Source organism: Colletotrichum paranaense (genome assembly GCF_030867605.1).
Source record: "Colletotrichum paranaense strain IMI 384185 chromosome Unknown Scaffold_3.1, whole genome shotgun sequence".
NCBI classification, from domain to species: domain Eukaryota; kingdom Fungi; phylum Ascomycota; class Sordariomycetes; order Glomerellales; family Glomerellaceae; genus Colletotrichum; species Colletotrichum paranaense.
Genome location: NW_026848961.1, coordinates 3134085 through 3150836, shown reverse-complemented (window position 1 = coordinate 3150836; position 16752 = coordinate 3134085). Strand labels below are relative to the sequence as shown.

Genomic DNA, 16752 nt, shown 5'->3' with positions numbered 1-16752 from the left:
AGCAGGATCTCACTTGGTGTGGTGGGAATCAGACCGGGGAAGTTTCCGATAAGTCGCCGGCAAGCTCAATCTCGCTCAATCTGGCTCAGCCATCGCGACTTGAGTTGACGACTAACACTTCTGATGGACTCGACGATGAAACGTGCGCGTTGGACTATTGCTCATTCAGCTCCAAGGCGCATCAACGTGAGGGCGAGCGGCGAGGGACACGCCCATATGTGGACCACATTGCTCCATCTCACCACCAAGCCTCCCACCCGAATTTCTCATGACCATTTCCTCAAATCACATTATCATAGCTAAGCCATAGTCAAAGTCCGGCCTCTCAAGTGCTGGGAAAAGTGTTCATATAATAACACCAACTAGACATCCAAAGCCTAAGCCTAAGCCTACACCGCCTAACCAGCCGCGCCCCGGCCCAAAACCCCGTCCGCGTCAAATACAAGGTTTCTTTTCGCATCTTCTTTGTACACTTCCGTGGCTCACTCTGAGAGCCCAAGTCCGTAGTTCAGTCTTTATCTAGTTTTGTGTTTCTTCTCTTCACACGCCTTTGAGAAAACTCCCATCACGCCAATAAAGTTCCAGACATTACAGGAAGCGCAAGCTTCCAGAGGGACCTCTCTCAACAAGGCCATCAACATCTCTCTTCACCGTCCGCAGACGTCTCCGCACTTCTGACAAGTCCATGCCACCCGGGTTCGACCCGTGGCCAGCAGGGGGCAGTGATGCCTCGCATCTGCTGAGCAGGTCCTTAACCCACGCACCAAGGGCACCATCGCCCTTCATCGAGGCAGCTCCACGACGCTTGACCTCGCGTTGCCAAACATCAACAGAGAAAACAATGAGCTCAATGATGCGGTTGCGGTTGTTACCACTGAAGCCATAGTCTTGGGTATCAAAAACGCTCTCGAGAACGCGAGTGACCATGTCATTGGATACACCGAGGCTGAGGAAGAGCTGCACAGGCCAGGTGGGGTCCGCACCGATCTCAGCATCTTGGTGGTATTCAACGGCATACCGACAAATCTCGGGAAGCAGGACGGGCACCGGGAAGATGAAGCTATCCAGAGAAGTACGGTGGGCGATGTTCTGTACCTTGACTGACACAGATTCGTAGGGTGAGGGCAGAACAGGGATGCCGGGACCAGCTTCCTCCATTCGCTCTACAGCCTCCTCGTGGATCTGCTCGATGAGGCTGACCCATGTTTGGGAGATTGTGCTGGGGTTGCGGTAATCGGCGCTGTGGTAGATGAGGAGGCACAGATCATAGTAATTCGCTTGGTCGGCATATTGGTTGAACAGCTGTTAAATATTAGTCTCATTAAAAAACTGACCGCGACACTGGGGTACTCACGTCTGACAAGCTTATCACCTGGCCATCCAACGCTTCCTCAATTTGAGCCTTGCGATCAGGGTCAACGCGGCTGTCGGCCTTGAGCCTCTCCAACAAGTCATCCTGGATGTTGGCAATGTCGAGAAGCTCACTGACTTCGTGGGCCAGGACCTGCTGTTGTTGCCTGCCAACACCTGCCGTAGCAACGCTGGCATTCGCCTTGGCCTTGCTGAGAAGGATAATTCTGTCCTTGATACCAATGGCGAAGTCTGATTGGGCAAGATCATTCTGGACCTGAGCAGCCTCAAAGTACCGCTCGCGTTGGGTATAGAACCTGCAGAGAAGGTCGGCATGGTTCACATTGCTCCTCGCCAGACTCTGGAGGTATGTGATGACGTGTGGTGATTCGATAGCAAGAATTCTGTCAGTCCACCCCTGCTCGATGTACCACTCGTAAAGGTCAAAGTGGAAGACCTCGTCGTCCGAGTCGTTCACTACGCTATAGGCCTCGAGGCGTTTAGTGCCCATCAAAGTCAGTCTACCGTCGATCGTCTCCGGTTCCCTGCTTGACGCGGCATCCAGGTGTTGAAGAGCCTCGTGAATTAGTTCGTAGCATTTCCTACGCTCCGAGAAGGCATTAGCCCGAGGGTCGTTAGCGGGCTTGCCATCATGGACCCATGACAAAGCGGTGTTGCCTCTATCCTTCTCACGGGCAACAGTGAGGCAGAGCTGGATTGCACCGGCGTAGTACTTCAGGTCGATGTACTGAGAGACGGCGTTGTGTAGGTTGGCAAATGAAAGAGCACCGGCGACGCGCTCAAAGAGCCTCAAACTCTCATGCAGAAGTGCGCGAGACTGGTTGCTGTTGGACGGCTGCTCAGACGCTCTCTTCAATTGCTCCTGAGCCTTGAAGATGACAACATCATCGGGGCTGCAGAAACTACCACAGCGTCTCCGAAGAGCATCCGCGACAGTCTCGACGTTGGAACCGCTCTCAATGTTGCGATTGACGATGGACTTGACCAATAGCTTGGCAAGATCCTTGCCTGAAGACTGTGAGAACAGGCTCTCGTATGTGAGACTTTTCAGTCCTTGCTGCGCCGTCGCATCCAGTCTCGTGAAGATGTCACTGACACGCTCATCAAAGAGCATCAAGACGAACGAGATGCCCTCGGAGATGCTCTCCATCAGTTTCTGAAGTGCATGCAGAGCTTGGTGCTCTGCCTGGAGGGCCACTTCCTCTTGCTTGCTGGCCACTCTTTGAAGGTCGGAAGGACCCGACAGGCCCTGAATGAAACTCTTGTTTGCATCAAGGAATCTGCGGAGACGCTCCAGCTGCTCCTGAGTGGAGTGAAGCTTTGCGATGGGTACCATGGATTGAATCGCAACGCCGCCGGTAGGGCTGGCAGCAAGCGCGACCACGTGGTTCTTCCATAATGTGCGAATGAGGCGGGTGAGATAGACACTGAGAGCATCGTGCCTAGGGGACAGGCGAACGGAGGTTGTGTTGAGAGGGGTACCATCGGCCTCCGTGATAGAGGGCTGGCCACCGTAGTCGACGAATACGGTCCTGGCGCGGTCTTCTGTGGCCTGATCGATCGCGCGCGTTGCGCCTGGCCTGGCATCACCACCATGACCGCAAGCTACAGCAAGAGCGCAGGAGATGGTTTCCACACGGCCATACCGAGAAATGAACTTGCGAGTCTCCAGCTCCAGGCCTTCGTCTCCCACTGCACCACGAATGGCGGCAGCGAAAGTATCCACCAACCGGCGGCGGCGAATGATGTGTACACCAGTGTTGGTCAGCACGGCGAACTCGGTGGCCGGCTGGTCGAACTGAACCGCAAGTTCGTTGCCAAAGCCAACGGGCTGGTTTGCTGCGGCAAACGGCTTGGTAACTAAACCGACATCTTCGGCTCTGCTTCCAATATCGATCCAGTTTCCGTGCTCGTAATACTTGAGCGCAGCGGAAGTTGAGTTGGCCTTGATTCGGCCAGTCTCGGGAGCCGAAACAAAGAGCAAATCGATGTTCGGATCGTTGTCCTTAACGACGAAATCCAAGAAGTATCCCGGCGCAAATCGAGCTCCAAGCCTACTCAACTCCAGCGCCCTTGACCCAAGATCGATAACGGCATCACCCGCACTGTTAGTGCCGGATCGTCCAGGCTTGTCCGACGGGGGGAACTTGATGAACTGGACCTGCATACTTTGAGGGGGCGTGTTTGAAGAAACGCCCCCAATCATGTACGAGGCAGAGCTCGTCGCGCTAAGGAACAGACGGCAGCCGGTATTGGTGAGAGCCATAAGGTGCAGCTTCGACGCCTCTCGTGATGGAATAGCGCTGATGGCCACAAAAGCAGTTCGGTCGTTGAGGAGAGGAGACTGGGTAATCATGTGGGTGATGTCGCGTAGGCAGGCATTGCGCTCCTTTTCGATCACCTTGGTGAGCTTGTTAGGCCCGTCCATGTGGTATGTACGAATGGTGGATCTAGTCGAAAGTGTGTAGACGAGCTTCCGGGAATCGTCAATAACAATGCTCTGAAGACCTTCCGGAGACTTTTGTGCCCAGAATCCGCTCTGGAGAGTGACGACTGAAGACCAGCCGGGATTGGTGTGGTTGATCTTGCCGCATCTGTTTGAGAACCATTTCTCCTCCTGCTGGTAGTAAAGCTCATGGATATCGGTGTCGTTACTGCCTCCAAAGAAGATGCGGCCGTCCGCAGTGCCAGCGATAACTCTGACATCGGTGCCTCGGAGAGGGAGGTTAAGCTTGGTGCTATAAAGCGAAACGGTCTTGGTCCCCGATGGCGTGGTCTCGGCAGAAAGACCGAGAAGAATCATCTCAGAAGACGTCGCAACGACTAGAATGTGCGTAATGGTGTTGACGAAAATGCCAGGCTTGGGTGCAACGAGAGCGACGGCGTGAATCGTGTGCGGTTGGTCCTCGAAGCCAATAAGTTCGGGGTCCGGGTGGGTGTAGTCCCATAGGAACAGCGAGTTGTCGATGACCACCCAGGCATGGTTGATCTCGGCGAACAAGCCCATCAACGTCTGGAGCTGGCCGGTATTGTAGTGGCTGAAAACCTGGTTCGGGATCGGGTACATCTGGGTCTTGTGGAAGGGTGCCCAGGGCGAGTCGAGCGTGTTGAAGTCATAGTCTGACGATGCTCCTGCTATGTGGATGTCAGTAGCCGTCGCGCGAAAGGTTAGATAAAGGCAAGAGCAGTGAACTTACGCCTGCAGTAGGAATCGAGCTCGGGGTAGTTCTCGTCGGACTGGAGGAACTGGTTGACCGCTTGAGCTGCTCTCGTGACGGGCGGGAGGTTTTGCTGGGGAGCCGGAGCAGATGAGGTCGACACCAATCCTCCACTTGTGCTGGTTGATGCAACCGTAGCGGATGCCAAATTTGATCCTGCCACCAGCGCGCCACTGTTGCTTGAAGGTGCTTCGCCCTCCGCAAAGAGTCGTCGTCTAACCGGCTCGTTGTCGTTAGCGAATCTGGAGGCTGCGGGCGTGTTGAGGAAGGCGCCTGGCACCGGCCGCATCGGCGTCATCTGGGGGTAGGACATGTTGTCGTCGAGTAGTTCGATCGATCGGGGTAGTGAAAGGCGGGCAAACGCGTCGCAAACTGGCGGCCAGTGAAGGCGGTTTGGAGTCGCGCTACCGAATCATCAACAAGTGATGGCAGGTGTGATCCTGTCAATTGGAGGATTCGAGAAGTGGAAAATATTCTTCTAGGGGTGTGCGATGCGGAGCCTTGCGCAGCTCGTGCCGGACGAAGGGAATGAAAAGAATTGGAGCTTCGATGGCTCGGTGTGGAAAGGTGAAGGTAATTCGAGCGAGGGCAGTAAAACGCAGCAGTAAACAATTTCTGGAGGAGCTCAAGAGGCTGGGGCCGCCGAACGCTTGGAATTTTCGCGCCTGGAGCCGCGCTAAGCCACATTGGGACACAAGGCTGACCCTGACGTTTGCACCACTCGAAGCTTGCGCTTGCAGTAGCTCTGCGAGCTTTGGGTACTAAACTCAGGTACCTTACTTTGGTTGATTTAAATCTCCTTCATCTCGAACGGGTTCTCTCTCTCTCATATTAAGTACTCGCTTTTTTATTCTAGTCCATTTGAAACCGTGACTTTTCCCGAGCCGTGATCCCTACATAACTCATGCAAATGGCCACTACACCCTGAGCCCAAGCCACTGTTATTCACCTCTCATCTACATGTTCTTTCTTCGTCCATGCTTCATATCTCACAAGAGATCACAATGAAACTTCTTTAGGCGCTTCGTTTCGCCCATATATCGTCACGGCACTTCGGCCAGCTTTAAAAGCAATAGCGTGTTAGACTGCGCGACTCATCAACCACAACAGATGATACTTTCTGCTCCATTTACTGCTTCTTGGCCTCGCGAGCCGCCTTCCTAAGAGCACGGTTGCGAATGTCAACGTGCATCTTCAGGTTGAACCAAAGGGCCAGGTGGTGGGCGGCACCAATGGTGCTCTCAACAGCCCACAGCATAAGAGCGTGCGTCCACCAAGGAGTGTAGGTGTAGGCGAAGTTCTGGTAGCTGCCAGAGCCAATCTTGCTGAGAGTGGCACGGACGAAGTTCTTGGGTGTCGGGATCATGGCGCTTGAGCGGCGGACCTTGCTCATAGCGGTGGTAATGAGGTAGCTGAGAACGAGCTCGACGTCGATGCCCTGGGGCTTCAGCTCAGCCGCGAGAGAACTGCTCCAATGTTGTAGGAAGGCCTTGCTGCCAGAGTAGGTGGCCAAGTAAGGGGTAGGCATCCAGCCGGCAAAGGAGCCCATGGTGAGAATGAGACCGCGCTTGCGCTGCTGCATGATGGGGGCGACGACCTGGGTGGTCTTCAAGGTGCCGAGGCAGTTGATGGCGACGATGTTCTGGAGCTCGCTGCGGGCGGTCTCGAGGAAGGGGACGGGGATGCTGTGGCTCTGGCCGACGTTATTGATGAGAACACCGACGTCGAGGCCGTTGACAAGCTGGGCGAGTCTGTCGTAATCGTTGTTGTCGTCGCGGGAGAAGTCCATGGCGAGGATCTTAACCTGGATCTTGCCATCGAACTTGGCCTCGAGCTCGTGAGCGAGGGTCTCGAGCTTGGACTGGGTTCGGGAGACGAGGACGAGGTTGAAGCCCTTACTGGCGAGCTGGTAGGCGAACTCCTTGCCGAGACCGTCTGATGCGCCGGTCACGACGGCCCAGGTGCCAGGCTTGCCATACTTGCGAAGCTGTGCGACTTCGTTGTCAGTGTTTGGACATCAATGATAGGTGGGCGAGATGCTCGGGAGCACATACGCTGGTGCCACTAAGCAAAAAGACACCAAGCACGAACTTGACATAGCTCAGAGCCTTGGAGGTAAGGAAGAGAGCACCAATACCAGCTAGCAAAAGCTGGACAGGTTGCGGCACATAGGCCAGTTGATCGGCGATTCCGCCCATTGTGATGAGTCGTCACTGATCTCGCTGAATGAAATCGAGAATTTGCTGTTTGCTGAAAGGAGGGGAAGAAGCTTTCCAGATCCTCCGTGGAATTCGCACAGCAGCACAGACAAAATGTTGGGATTGGCAAATGGTGGAAAATGCACTTCCAAAATCGCATCAGCCACACCTCGGCACCTCCCTCAATTGTTGAACCTACGCCAAGCTGCCGGAGAGCTTTGGCCAGCTTTGATGAGCCAAAGTCAAGCCACAATGCGATAGCTCCAGCCACAAAACATTCACTCCATCTCTTTTTTTTTCTTTTTTCTTTTTTTTTGGATTCAATCCGAATACGAAGGACCAGAAGCTTGGGGCAACTTAACGCTGAGCTAAGGAGATGCCGGCGTGATGTCCACTCTTTTCCTTTGCGACTCAATTTCCCTCCTTTCTAAGTCTACACCACTCAGCGCCAATTGAGCTTCACGGGATTTGAATACAGCAATAATGGTGTCTCTCACGGATTTGCTTCCCCCAGCAAAGGGTATCTTACCCTACTACATGCTCCTGGTAAGGTTTTCAAGAACGAACTGAACCCCCGCCAGAAGCATGTCACTAACCAGCAATACTCTCTCAGCTCTCTCTCATCTCCATCGGAAACTCGGCGCAGAACCTCCTGACTCTCCACTACTCCCGCCGCCTTTACGACGGTAAATACGTTCGCAACACGAAGCTCGCTCCCAAGTCCGATAAGTTCAACCCGGAGGACTCGGTCAACAAGTACATCCCCGCCCCCGCCGGCGCGACGGACGTTGTGGATCAGGCGACACCTCTCGCTGCGCGCTGCTTCGGCACCTGGACGTTCCTCACGAGCATCGTCCGTCTTTATGCCGCGTACCATCTGCACCACGCCCACATGTACGACCTGGCCATCTGGACCTACGTTGTTGCGTTGGGTCACTTTGCCAGCGAGTTGTTCGTCTTCAAGAGCATGACATTTGGTCTGCCGCAATACTTCCCCTTCACCCTGGCCACCACTGCCTTGATTTGGATGCCATTGGTGCGCGACTTTTACGTTACTAGCCCGTAAAGGGTTGATATTGTTGAAAAGTAGCCTGCGGAAGCCGCTAGAGACGATAACCTGATACCACATGAAGGCATCCTGTGATCTCAGCTTCTGCGCAGAAATGGGACTTTAGGATCTCTTTAGTTAAATCACGAAATGACGAGGATAGATAAAGCTTAGAAATGTTGTAATTACGAAGATGGTACTATTCATGGTATGGTCTTTTGTCTGGTTCACTGAATGGTCTTGCGGTACAGCTCACCGCCGGTGCCCCTGAGTCGAGCGGCGGCCTGCTCCGGTGTGATGTCACGCTGAGGCTCAGCCATCAGCTCGTACCCGACAAGGAACTTGCGGACGGTCGCTGAGCGAAGCAGAGGGGGGTAGAAGTGCATGTGGAGGTAGCTGTTGTTGGCCTCTTCTTCGGTGGCATCGAGAGGTGCTTGGTGGATCCCAGAGCCTATCGAGTCGTCAGTGACATCTCCATTATTGCCCTTCACAAGCTGAACTTACTGTAAGGGAAGTGTGTCTCAAAGAGGTTGTCGTATCTCCTGGCAACCTCCTGAATGGCCTCGGCAAACTGCAACCTCTCCTCAGCGGACAGGTCGACCAGCGCGCGAACGTGTCTCTTGGGAAGAATCAAGACCTCAAAAGGCCAGACACCCCACCAGGGAACAACGACGAGGAAGTGCTCATTCTCAAACACCGTGCGCTCCTTCTTCTCAATCTCGACCTTGACGTAGTCCGCCAATAGATGCCTTCCAGCGTGCTGATCACGGTACTTGCCCATCTGCACCAGCTCGGTACCCGGCTCCTCAGGCATGGTAGACGTCGTCCAGATCTGGCAATGCGGGTGCGGGTTCGAGCAGCCCATAGCGGCGCCCTTGTTCTCAAAGATTTGCATGTAGCGCAGGTGGTGCTTGGGTTGGGGCACGGTGCTCGCGGGCGTCGCGGGGGGCAGCTCGAGGGCGGCGGCGACCTTGGACAGCGGGTTGGAGGGGGAGAGGTGGGAGGCGTAGATTTGCGTCCAGACGTCGATGACAGGGGCAATCTCTGCGGTCGTCATGTCGGCGAGCGTGACGTGGTGCTTCTCGGAGAAGGTGAGCACGTAGCATTTGCCCGTGGCCGCTTCCGCGCGCAACAGGGACGAGGCGAGGTCTGCTCGAGTTGCAATGTCAGGGTTTGGTTCGCTTGAAGCCTGTGAATGGGTGCATGTTGCATACCATCGCTTTCTGTCTCTGGCTGGTACTCAGCCTGCTCCTCCTTGACGGCGCTGTAGTCGTTGACAAAGACGAAGGTGTTCTTGTAGTCGGGGTTGGAGTCACCAGCCGCTCTAGGGTTTCGAGGGCAGAGGTAGCACTTTATCTAGTCAGCTCATGCCTGTTGACTCTATGCGACTCGATGAGAACATGCCTTTGGGTCGTATTCAGGAAGCGTCGTCGTAGACGGTCCCTCCTGCTGGCCTCTGTCCACCTCAGCGCATGTCGCATTGCAAGTCAGGTTTAGCGCATTCTTACTGCCAGGGACGCTTGGTCCGGTGAGGGGACACCAGTAGCCATGTGCCCTTCAACGGGTTGTACCGTCTGTGAGAGATGTCGTCGAGGATCTTCTCAGGCATGGTGATGCTTCGCCTCTCCACGCTGGGGAACGTATAAATGAAGGCGGGGAAGCTTTGCGACAACAAGTAACAAATCTGAGTACTGCCGCGAGACCCAGAGCAGGAAGTGAAAGGGCCAAGAAAAAAAGAGCCTCGAGTTTATTTAAACAATCTTGTTATTGTTCAGACTAACTTAGTACGGACGAGAGAGAAAAATCCAGCCCTCGGCCGCGACCTGCCGAATGACAGTCAGGCTAGGTATTAATAAGGAGGTGTAGAGCTGCCACAAAACAGCTCATCAAAAGTGACGGTCGTATCCCTGCCTCGAGAGGTTTCGCGCCCATGCCTGTCGGGTTTGTTGGAGAAAAGGAGGGGACCGCGAAGACTGCCCCGCGAACCCCACCATCGCAAAGCGCACCATTGTCGTGCGCCCATCGGTGCCATCTTATCCGCAGTAAGCAGCGGCGGGAAAGCGGCGGAAAGCTCGAACCTGCCTCGGCAGAGACGTCATTGTGGGACACTGCATTGAGAAAGGGAAGACTCTGGTAAGCCAGAAGGGCAACTCTTCCCCTCAAGGCTTTGTTATTACATGTCGAATGAATATGCTGGAACTCATCTCATACCACGAGCGAGAGTTGGTCGAAAAGAAGCTGGTATTGTGGATAGAGCTACTGTACTTCGTACATGCCAAAAAGTGGTGTGCATGTCAAGAGACAGTCCGGGCATTGGTCCGTCGACCGAACCAAATGGCGGGGATGACGGAGCCGTTCAGCCCGATAACAGTACTGCCCGGGGCATCGTGGCTTGAGTCCAGAGTGCATTATGTAAGACGGTATCGGGTAGTTGTTTGCGGCGAGTGTGGCTTGATCCCTACTGCGGCTGAAGTGACATACTGTGTAGGTCAGCAAGGCGATGACAGTCGGAGGCCCGAGCGCCGGATAGACTTCGGGAGAACCATCGCTCCAGGTTCCGCCATCGATCCCCGGATTCAATTCGATTGGAGCCTGGCTGTGTTTCGACGGCTCACCTTGGAAATCAATCCTCGTCAACACGCGCGCGTCTCGTCATCCGGAATCCATCGATATCATCGTCAAACCTCACATCCACATCGAGACCCACGTACCAGTCACATCGCATCACTTATTACTTCCCGTAGTCCCATCATATGCCTTCTACTGCATCATAATAACTCTCCCGTCGTCGGATCAGCCTGACCAGGGGCTGGCCTCCACGTCCCCACCGCAGCCCTGGACGAAATGGGCGTTATCAGAAAGAAGACCGTCACAAGGGGTGGCGAGGGCGGTGTCAAATATCATTGCGACATTTGCTCTGTAGACATCACCTCGACGGTATGTGTTTTGTTGACTTTATTACTTTTGATGCTGATGTGCCCCGCGTCTGCGCCCCGGCGCATACCCAAATGTCCCGCCCTCCACACCTTGCGCATCGCGCTAACAAACATCTGTTGTAAATGCAGGTCCGAATCAGATGCGCGCACTCTGCCTGCAACGACTACGATCTCTGCGTCCAATGCTTCTCCCAGGGAAAGTCCAGTTCAAACCATAAACCCGAATCACATCCATACCGTGTCATCGAACAGAATTCTTTCCCAATCTTCGACCGAGATTGGGGTGCCGACGAAGAACTGCTGCTACTAGAAGGAGCGGAAATCTACGGCTTGGGATCATGGGCCGACATTGCCGACCATATTGGTGGCTTCCGCCACAAGGATGAGGTGCGAGATCACTACTACAAAGCCTACGTCGAATCTCCTCGTTTCCCGTTGCCGAAACGATGCAGTCCACACGACATGGATCTCGCGAACGAGATCTCTCGCGAAGACTTTCAAGCGAAGAAGAAGCGAAGGATAGAGGAGCGGAAGGAAGCCGCCAAGAACGCACCTACGCTGCAGCCCAAGACGAAGCCCACAGCCTCTGTACCGTCATGTCACGAGATTCAAGGATACATGCCAGGTCGCTTGGAGTTCGAGACCGAATACGCAAACGAAGCCGAAGAAGCTGTACAGCTCATGCAGTTTGATCCGGGCGATGGTCTCAACCCTAGGACAGGCGAGTTGGAGCCCGAGATGGAGCTCAAGTTGACAGTGATGGACATCTACAATTGCCGTCTCACGCAGCGTGTGGACAGGAAAAAGGTTGTGTTTGAGCACAACCTGCTGGAATACCGCGAAAACACCAAGGTCGAGAAGAAGAGGAGTAAGGAAGAGAGGGACTTACTGAACAAGGCCAAACCTTTCGCCCGGATGATGAACCATGATGACTTCGAAAGCTTGTGTCAGGGTCTTATTGACGAGTTGAACTTGAGGCAAGCTATTTCGCAGCTACAAGAATGGCGAGGTGTGCGGATCGGAGATTTACGCAGCGGTGAAAAGTACGAGACAGAAAAGTCGCAACGAGCGCAAAAGGCAGTGCCTATGGGATCCATGGATAGAGACCGCTTGGCCTCGGCACAGCGGTCTAAGGCTGCTGCTGTACCAGATCCCCCAAGCGGCGCCGCCTTGCTCGTGGCCCCCGAATTGCCAATTCGGTCCGCGCCAGCCCCTGATGGTACTAATGGTACCATTCCTCCCAAGGAAGAGAGCAAACCTCAGACCAATGGCGCTGTCAACGGAGCAGCCGCCAATGGTACCGTCATTGTCGCCAACGGTACGGGCCCATCTGGCCCTGTTACACGGCAGAAATACATGGCCGCGCCGCTACCCGGTGTCACCCCGATTCAGCTCACGCAAGACGGCGCCCCAGACTTGCATCTCCTCACGCCGGAAGAAGCCAAGCTCTGCGAAGTGGTGCGGCTGCAGCCCAAGCCCTACCTAATGATCAAGGAGCAGATTCTAAAGGAAGCATTGAAGAGCAATGGCACTCTCAAAAAGAAACAGGCCAAGGAGATATGCAGGCTAGACACTCAGAAGGGCGGCCGCATATTCGACTTCTTCATCAATGCTGGCTGGGTTGGCCGGGCGTAGGATGATTCGGACGGTTCAGATGATTCGGTCGATCCGGATATACCTATAGGTTCTACGCACAGTGTGTGACTTGCATTCGACTTTGAGCTTTGGCGTTTCCGTCAAAAGGGGCGAGGGGGGTACTGGTTTCTGGCAGTAGCGGTTTAACTTCTCCAAGGTAGTTCAAAGTGTACCAAGATACCAAATTCAAAATGGCAACAACTTGCTCAGTTTCTCCGCGCGGCATTATGAGATGTCATATCGCCACACATGTTATTGATATATATATACGATTCTCCTCTTGCTTGGCATTACAATTCACTCGATCTGGGACTTGGAGGTGCGTTTACGGGATGAAGCACGTTCACATTTTCTGTAACAGGGACAATCCCTCCAACAAGCTGGGTGGTTAAGGAACAGTAACGTGCTCGGTGAGGCCTCAGCTTCTTCGCCGCCAAGGCGGCTGGCATAGTGTTCCCGGCAACAGATAGTTTTCTCTTGTGTATCTACGAAGCTAGTCTTTCCATCGAAGGCCTCTCTTTCGTCACTGTCTTGAACGAGGTCGATGGGCCGGTCACCTTTTTTGTCGGTGGTTTGATCAGCTGGATGCCGAAGTCATAAGCTGGTCGGGTCTGCGCAAGTGGTTTTTCCAGAGATCTCCTGCAGAGAAAGTGAAGTAAAGCGCGGGATTTCCAAGCTCCTCCGGCGGCTTTTTGGACGCTCAAGCTGACGCGCGGGTCATTATCTGAGTCATACGTGCTTCTTTTTGACATTTCTCCGGCGGTGGGGTTCCCAGAAACCTGTAAAAGAAAATGGGAGACGTAACGGCCGAGAAGAAGCTTGGGAGAGGAGTGTAAAGTGAAGGCAGTAGGCGATGAAGATTGGAATTCGGGGTAAAGCGTGGTTTCTATGGAAATGTCCCGCATATACAATATCGTGGATTTCGGCGCGTTTCTGCCGTAGATAACGCAGAGACATTTCTCGCGGTCAGCCGTCTCTATGCTTTGTTCGTGTCTAGTGTTGGGGCTTCGAGCAGCGCATTATCTGCGAATACTCAACGACCGGCGAAGGGCACGCGGAACCCAGGGCTATACCTTATGGCTGCCTCGAACGCCATCGATTACACAAATGCCTCCATGTCAGCGCATCCAATTCTACAGCCAGGAAACGAGAAATCAGTAATAAGGAATCACACCCTGGGAGATGACCAGAGATTCTTGGAGGATTCAATTAGCAAATGAGAGTCAAAGTGATAAAAATGAGCAACGGCTGTTAATGGAGTTACGACGGATTGGCTGAGCATCTCACTCTTGATTCACGGCCCAAAGAGACAAATAGCACGATCACATTGCAGACTAGGCTCCCATCGCCCTTGATGAGACCAAACACGCGAATCCGACACGTCAACTACAAATACAGGTGTAGTTGGCTGAATACGCCAAGCTGAAGGATATGCTAGGCAACACGCCGGGGGGCGTCTCGCTCCCCTATTTCCATAATAGAAACCTTGTTATTGATGGAATAGTGCCTGTCTTCGAGAGACTCTGATCGACTAATAGTCGGCAAAGTCGGACGGACCTCCCCCAGCTCACCGCGAGCGTCTTGAATGGCGTGAAGTCAGTCATCCGACGAGGTGTGATGGCAGGCGAAGCAACAGATGGACAACCACAGGAGCATCAGGCTAGCGAGCGATGTGCGTTTGGCATTGAAAGACGTAAGGCTTTCAGCCGCGGTGGAGATAGTCTTGGGCATGGCGACATTGGGCCTTGATGCCACAATTGCTTGGAGACTTCGGTTCGTTGGCCGTGACCAAGAGAGCAGGAGAATCGGAGCACATGGCTACTACATGTCTAAGTCTTCAGACCTCGTATCATGCAAAAGGTTAAACAAGAAGACTCCTTGCAAAATTTCAAGCTAGGAGACCGTGCTTTGTCCTTCTCTGGTCGGCGTTGTGTCAAGAGCAGGGAACCCTCATGCTGTGCGGGTCGTGTCGGGTCTGTTCACCGGTTCGTTCCATTATGCATAGTTTTGATTGAACTCTGTGTCGACTTCCTCGGCACCCTAGTCCATGTCTATATGCCTCATGTTGTATTTTAGCACGGCCGAATACAATCTTGTCAGTCAATGACGGGCCAGGTACTACATTTGGACAGAGATCAGCATGTAGCAAACATCACAGATGGACAATTGCATGTGAAAGAACTTTTGTTGAATTGACTAATTGGGTATAGGTACTCCCGGTGATTAGTTATACAGATGAGACCGAGAATGGTGAATGATTCAGGAGGCCGCCGCATAGGCAATTATTTCCCGGGGCTTTTCCAACACTTGGTTCTTCCCCGCCAAACCATCCCTAATCTCAGGTGGCCCTCAATGGCCCTCAATGACCCTCAAGGAGGACTTTTGGGCGTTGCATGAGTGAAGAACCCATTTACAGGACAATGGCGCCGACGATGCCGGCAGCGGCAGCGGCAGCAGCGACAAAAAGTCCAGTCTCGCGGGGTGCGGCGGCAGCAGCAGCGGCAGTGGTAGAAGCAGCGCTACCGGAGGCAGAAGCACCAGAAGCAGAGGCAGATGAGCCGGAGCGAGAGGCAGTGGCACTGGCGGAAGCCGCGCCGGAAGCCGTGCCCGTGGCGGTCGCGGCGGAGCCGGAGCCGGTAGCAGTGGCAGTAGCATCGCCGCTGGTGAGGACGGCGAGGGCGGTAGAGCAGATGGCGCTGCCGTAGGCGTCCAGGGCGGACGCGACCTCCGGGACGTCGCTGCAGGCGGAGTAGATGTCGCGGATCTCGGTGATGTGGGCGTCCTGCCAGGACTGGAGGGCGGAGGAGTAGGAGGTGATGATCTGGCCGGCCTGGCCCGTGATGGAGGGGAAGACGCAGGGGTCAGTGATTTGGGGGATGTCGAGGTTGGTCTCCGTGGCGAGGGCGGTGGGCTCGGTGGGGAAGTCATCGACGATGGTGGAGTGGGCCATCCAGACGGAGGCGCAGGCAGTCTTGCCGCGTGCCTCGAGGGCGTCGTTGCCGGCGCGGCGGAGGACACGGGGGAGGGTGCCGGACATCTCGAATGCCATTGCGCCGGTGGCAGCGGCGGCGGCGAGGAGGAGCTTGGACTGCATTTTTGGAAGAGATTTGGAGCGTTGTCTTTCGAGGGAAGCGAGAGTCTTAGGTTGTAAAGACTGTAGGTTGTCGTGATGTTGTCTTAAGGATTGGCTGCTTGGGAGAGTTGGAGAGACAGGATACACTTGGAGTTCGATTCAAGGGCGGACTGGAGGGGAGGCGCGCATGCCTTTTATTGAAGATTGACAAGGAAGTCGGCCGTCACTTGCATCCTTCCTCCTACCCTTGTCAAGTACATGAACATCCCTGCTCCATTCACGTCGCCCAGCATGCCCAGCAGCTTCCCATGCACCCACGCTCGCCCCGGCGAGCTGTGAGCGATGTTGGGAACCACAGAACGATGCCTCCAGTCTATCCAGGTGTGCCACGACAAGACCTCTAGCGCAAGGTACCTACCCGTCAGTGGCCTCCAGCCGAGCCGCCGAGACAAGATGGTGGCTCAAGTGGCTATACTCGAAGTAGTCGTTCGCCCCAGTGCCCCCCTGATACGGGCAGAAGCTGAGAGTCGTGAGTTGTGACTAGGTAGAGTGGTGGACCTTGGCCCTGGTACCTACTAGCGGTTGCTGCCTGCAAAAGCCTGAAAGGGGGATGGAACGGGATATTGGCAGGAGATGTTTGTGATGCAATGATCGGCCATTGCCTGCCGTCGGCAATTCCTTCGTGAGAATATGATGCCGGGGGCGAGAATTCTCGAATCGGCTGGCCACAAGCACGGCGCGTAGCGTCACGTTGAGGCGAAGCCGCGAAGCTAGGGAGAAAAGATTTAGTCTAACGGCAATGCGGCACTCCAAAAGGTAGCAGGGTCGCATTCCCTTTCATCACATCAGATTCACCGTATCAAATATTCGCACCCAAGAGGGAGACATGCTGGCCCGCTGGGACGAGGTTCATCACAACTCGTAGCTCTCGATGGAGCAAGCTTCAAGACTCTCGAAATGGACGGCAACCTGCAGATATCCATCCGTACCTGAATTCGCGCGCTCTGCACGGCGGCACGCACGGTTGCATGGGGTGATAGTTTTCGTGGCAGGGCAACCCCTGTCCGTACCCGGAGGTGGGAGTTCCTAGCAGATTGCCTTTTGCAATATGCCAGGGATTCAAGGCTTTTTTGTTGCTGGTCTGAGCTGAACATGACAATAAAGGAAATTATCAATGGCGATCCGATATCTTTTTGCGTTTTTCTATGGTTTGGGGTCAAAAAGTCCCTTTCTCTGCCTTATTTACTCGCTTAAACATGGATGAGTATGGAAC

General features: G+C 54.3%; 6 protein-coding genes across 6 annotated transcripts; 2 read left to right on the top strand and 4 right to left on the bottom strand.

The window, feature by feature from the left end:
• Positions 1-588: 588 nt before the first annotated feature.
• On the bottom strand, positions 589-4902 carry CPAR01_04639 (non-repetitive/WGA-negative nucleoporin; the record flags this gene model as incomplete). Its single annotated transcript, XM_060488919.1, has 3 exons — positions 589-1302; positions 1355-4506; positions 4569-4902. The coding sequence occupies 3 exons, from the start codon at positions 4900-4902 to the stop codon at positions 589-591; spliced, it is 4200 nt and encodes a 1399-aa protein (XP_060353125.1).
• An 816-nt stretch (positions 4903-5718) lies between these two features.
• On the bottom strand, positions 5719-6787 carry CPAR01_04638 (3-ketoacyl-CoA reductase; the record flags this gene model as incomplete). The annotated part of the gene is made up of 2 exons (XM_060488918.1): positions 5719-6576; positions 6644-6787. The coding sequence occupies 2 exons, from the start codon at positions 6785-6787 to the stop codon at positions 5719-5721; spliced, it is 1002 nt and encodes a 333-aa protein (XP_060353124.1).
• A 483-nt stretch (positions 6788-7270) lies between these two features.
• Positions 7271-7853, top strand: CPAR01_04637 (Erg28 like protein; the record flags this gene model as incomplete). Its single annotated transcript, XM_060488917.1, has 2 exons — positions 7271-7333; positions 7401-7853. The coding sequence occupies 2 exons, from the start codon at positions 7271-7273 to the stop codon at positions 7851-7853; spliced, it is 516 nt and encodes a 171-aa protein (XP_060353123.1).
• A 209-nt stretch (positions 7854-8062) lies between these two features.
• On the bottom strand, positions 8063-9543 carry CPAR01_04636 (galactose-1-phosphate uridylyltransferase; the record flags this gene model as incomplete). The annotated part of the gene is made up of 4 exons (XM_060488916.1): positions 8063-8286; positions 8340-8984; positions 9050-9159; positions 9344-9543. Coding segments are annotated over 4 exons (1179 nt in total), but the record flags the coding sequence as incomplete, so codon positions are not given.
• A 1136-nt stretch (positions 9544-10679) lies between these two features.
• On the top strand, positions 10680-12406 carry CPAR01_04635 (uncharacterized protein; the record flags this gene model as incomplete). The annotated part of the gene is made up of 2 exons (XM_060488915.1): positions 10680-10772; positions 10901-12406. 2 exons carry the CDS (start codon positions 10680-10682, stop codon positions 12404-12406), a joined length of 1599 nt encoding a protein of 532 aa, XP_060353121.1.
• Positions 12407-14816: 2410 nt separating this feature from the next.
• Positions 14817-15500, bottom strand: CPAR01_04634 (uncharacterized protein; the record flags this gene model as incomplete). The annotated part of the gene is made up of 1 exon (XM_060488914.1): positions 14817-15500. The coding sequence occupies one exon, from the start codon at positions 15498-15500 to the stop codon at positions 14817-14819; it is 684 nt and encodes a 227-aa protein (XP_060353120.1).
• Between the last annotated feature and the right edge of the window lie 1252 nt (positions 15501-16752).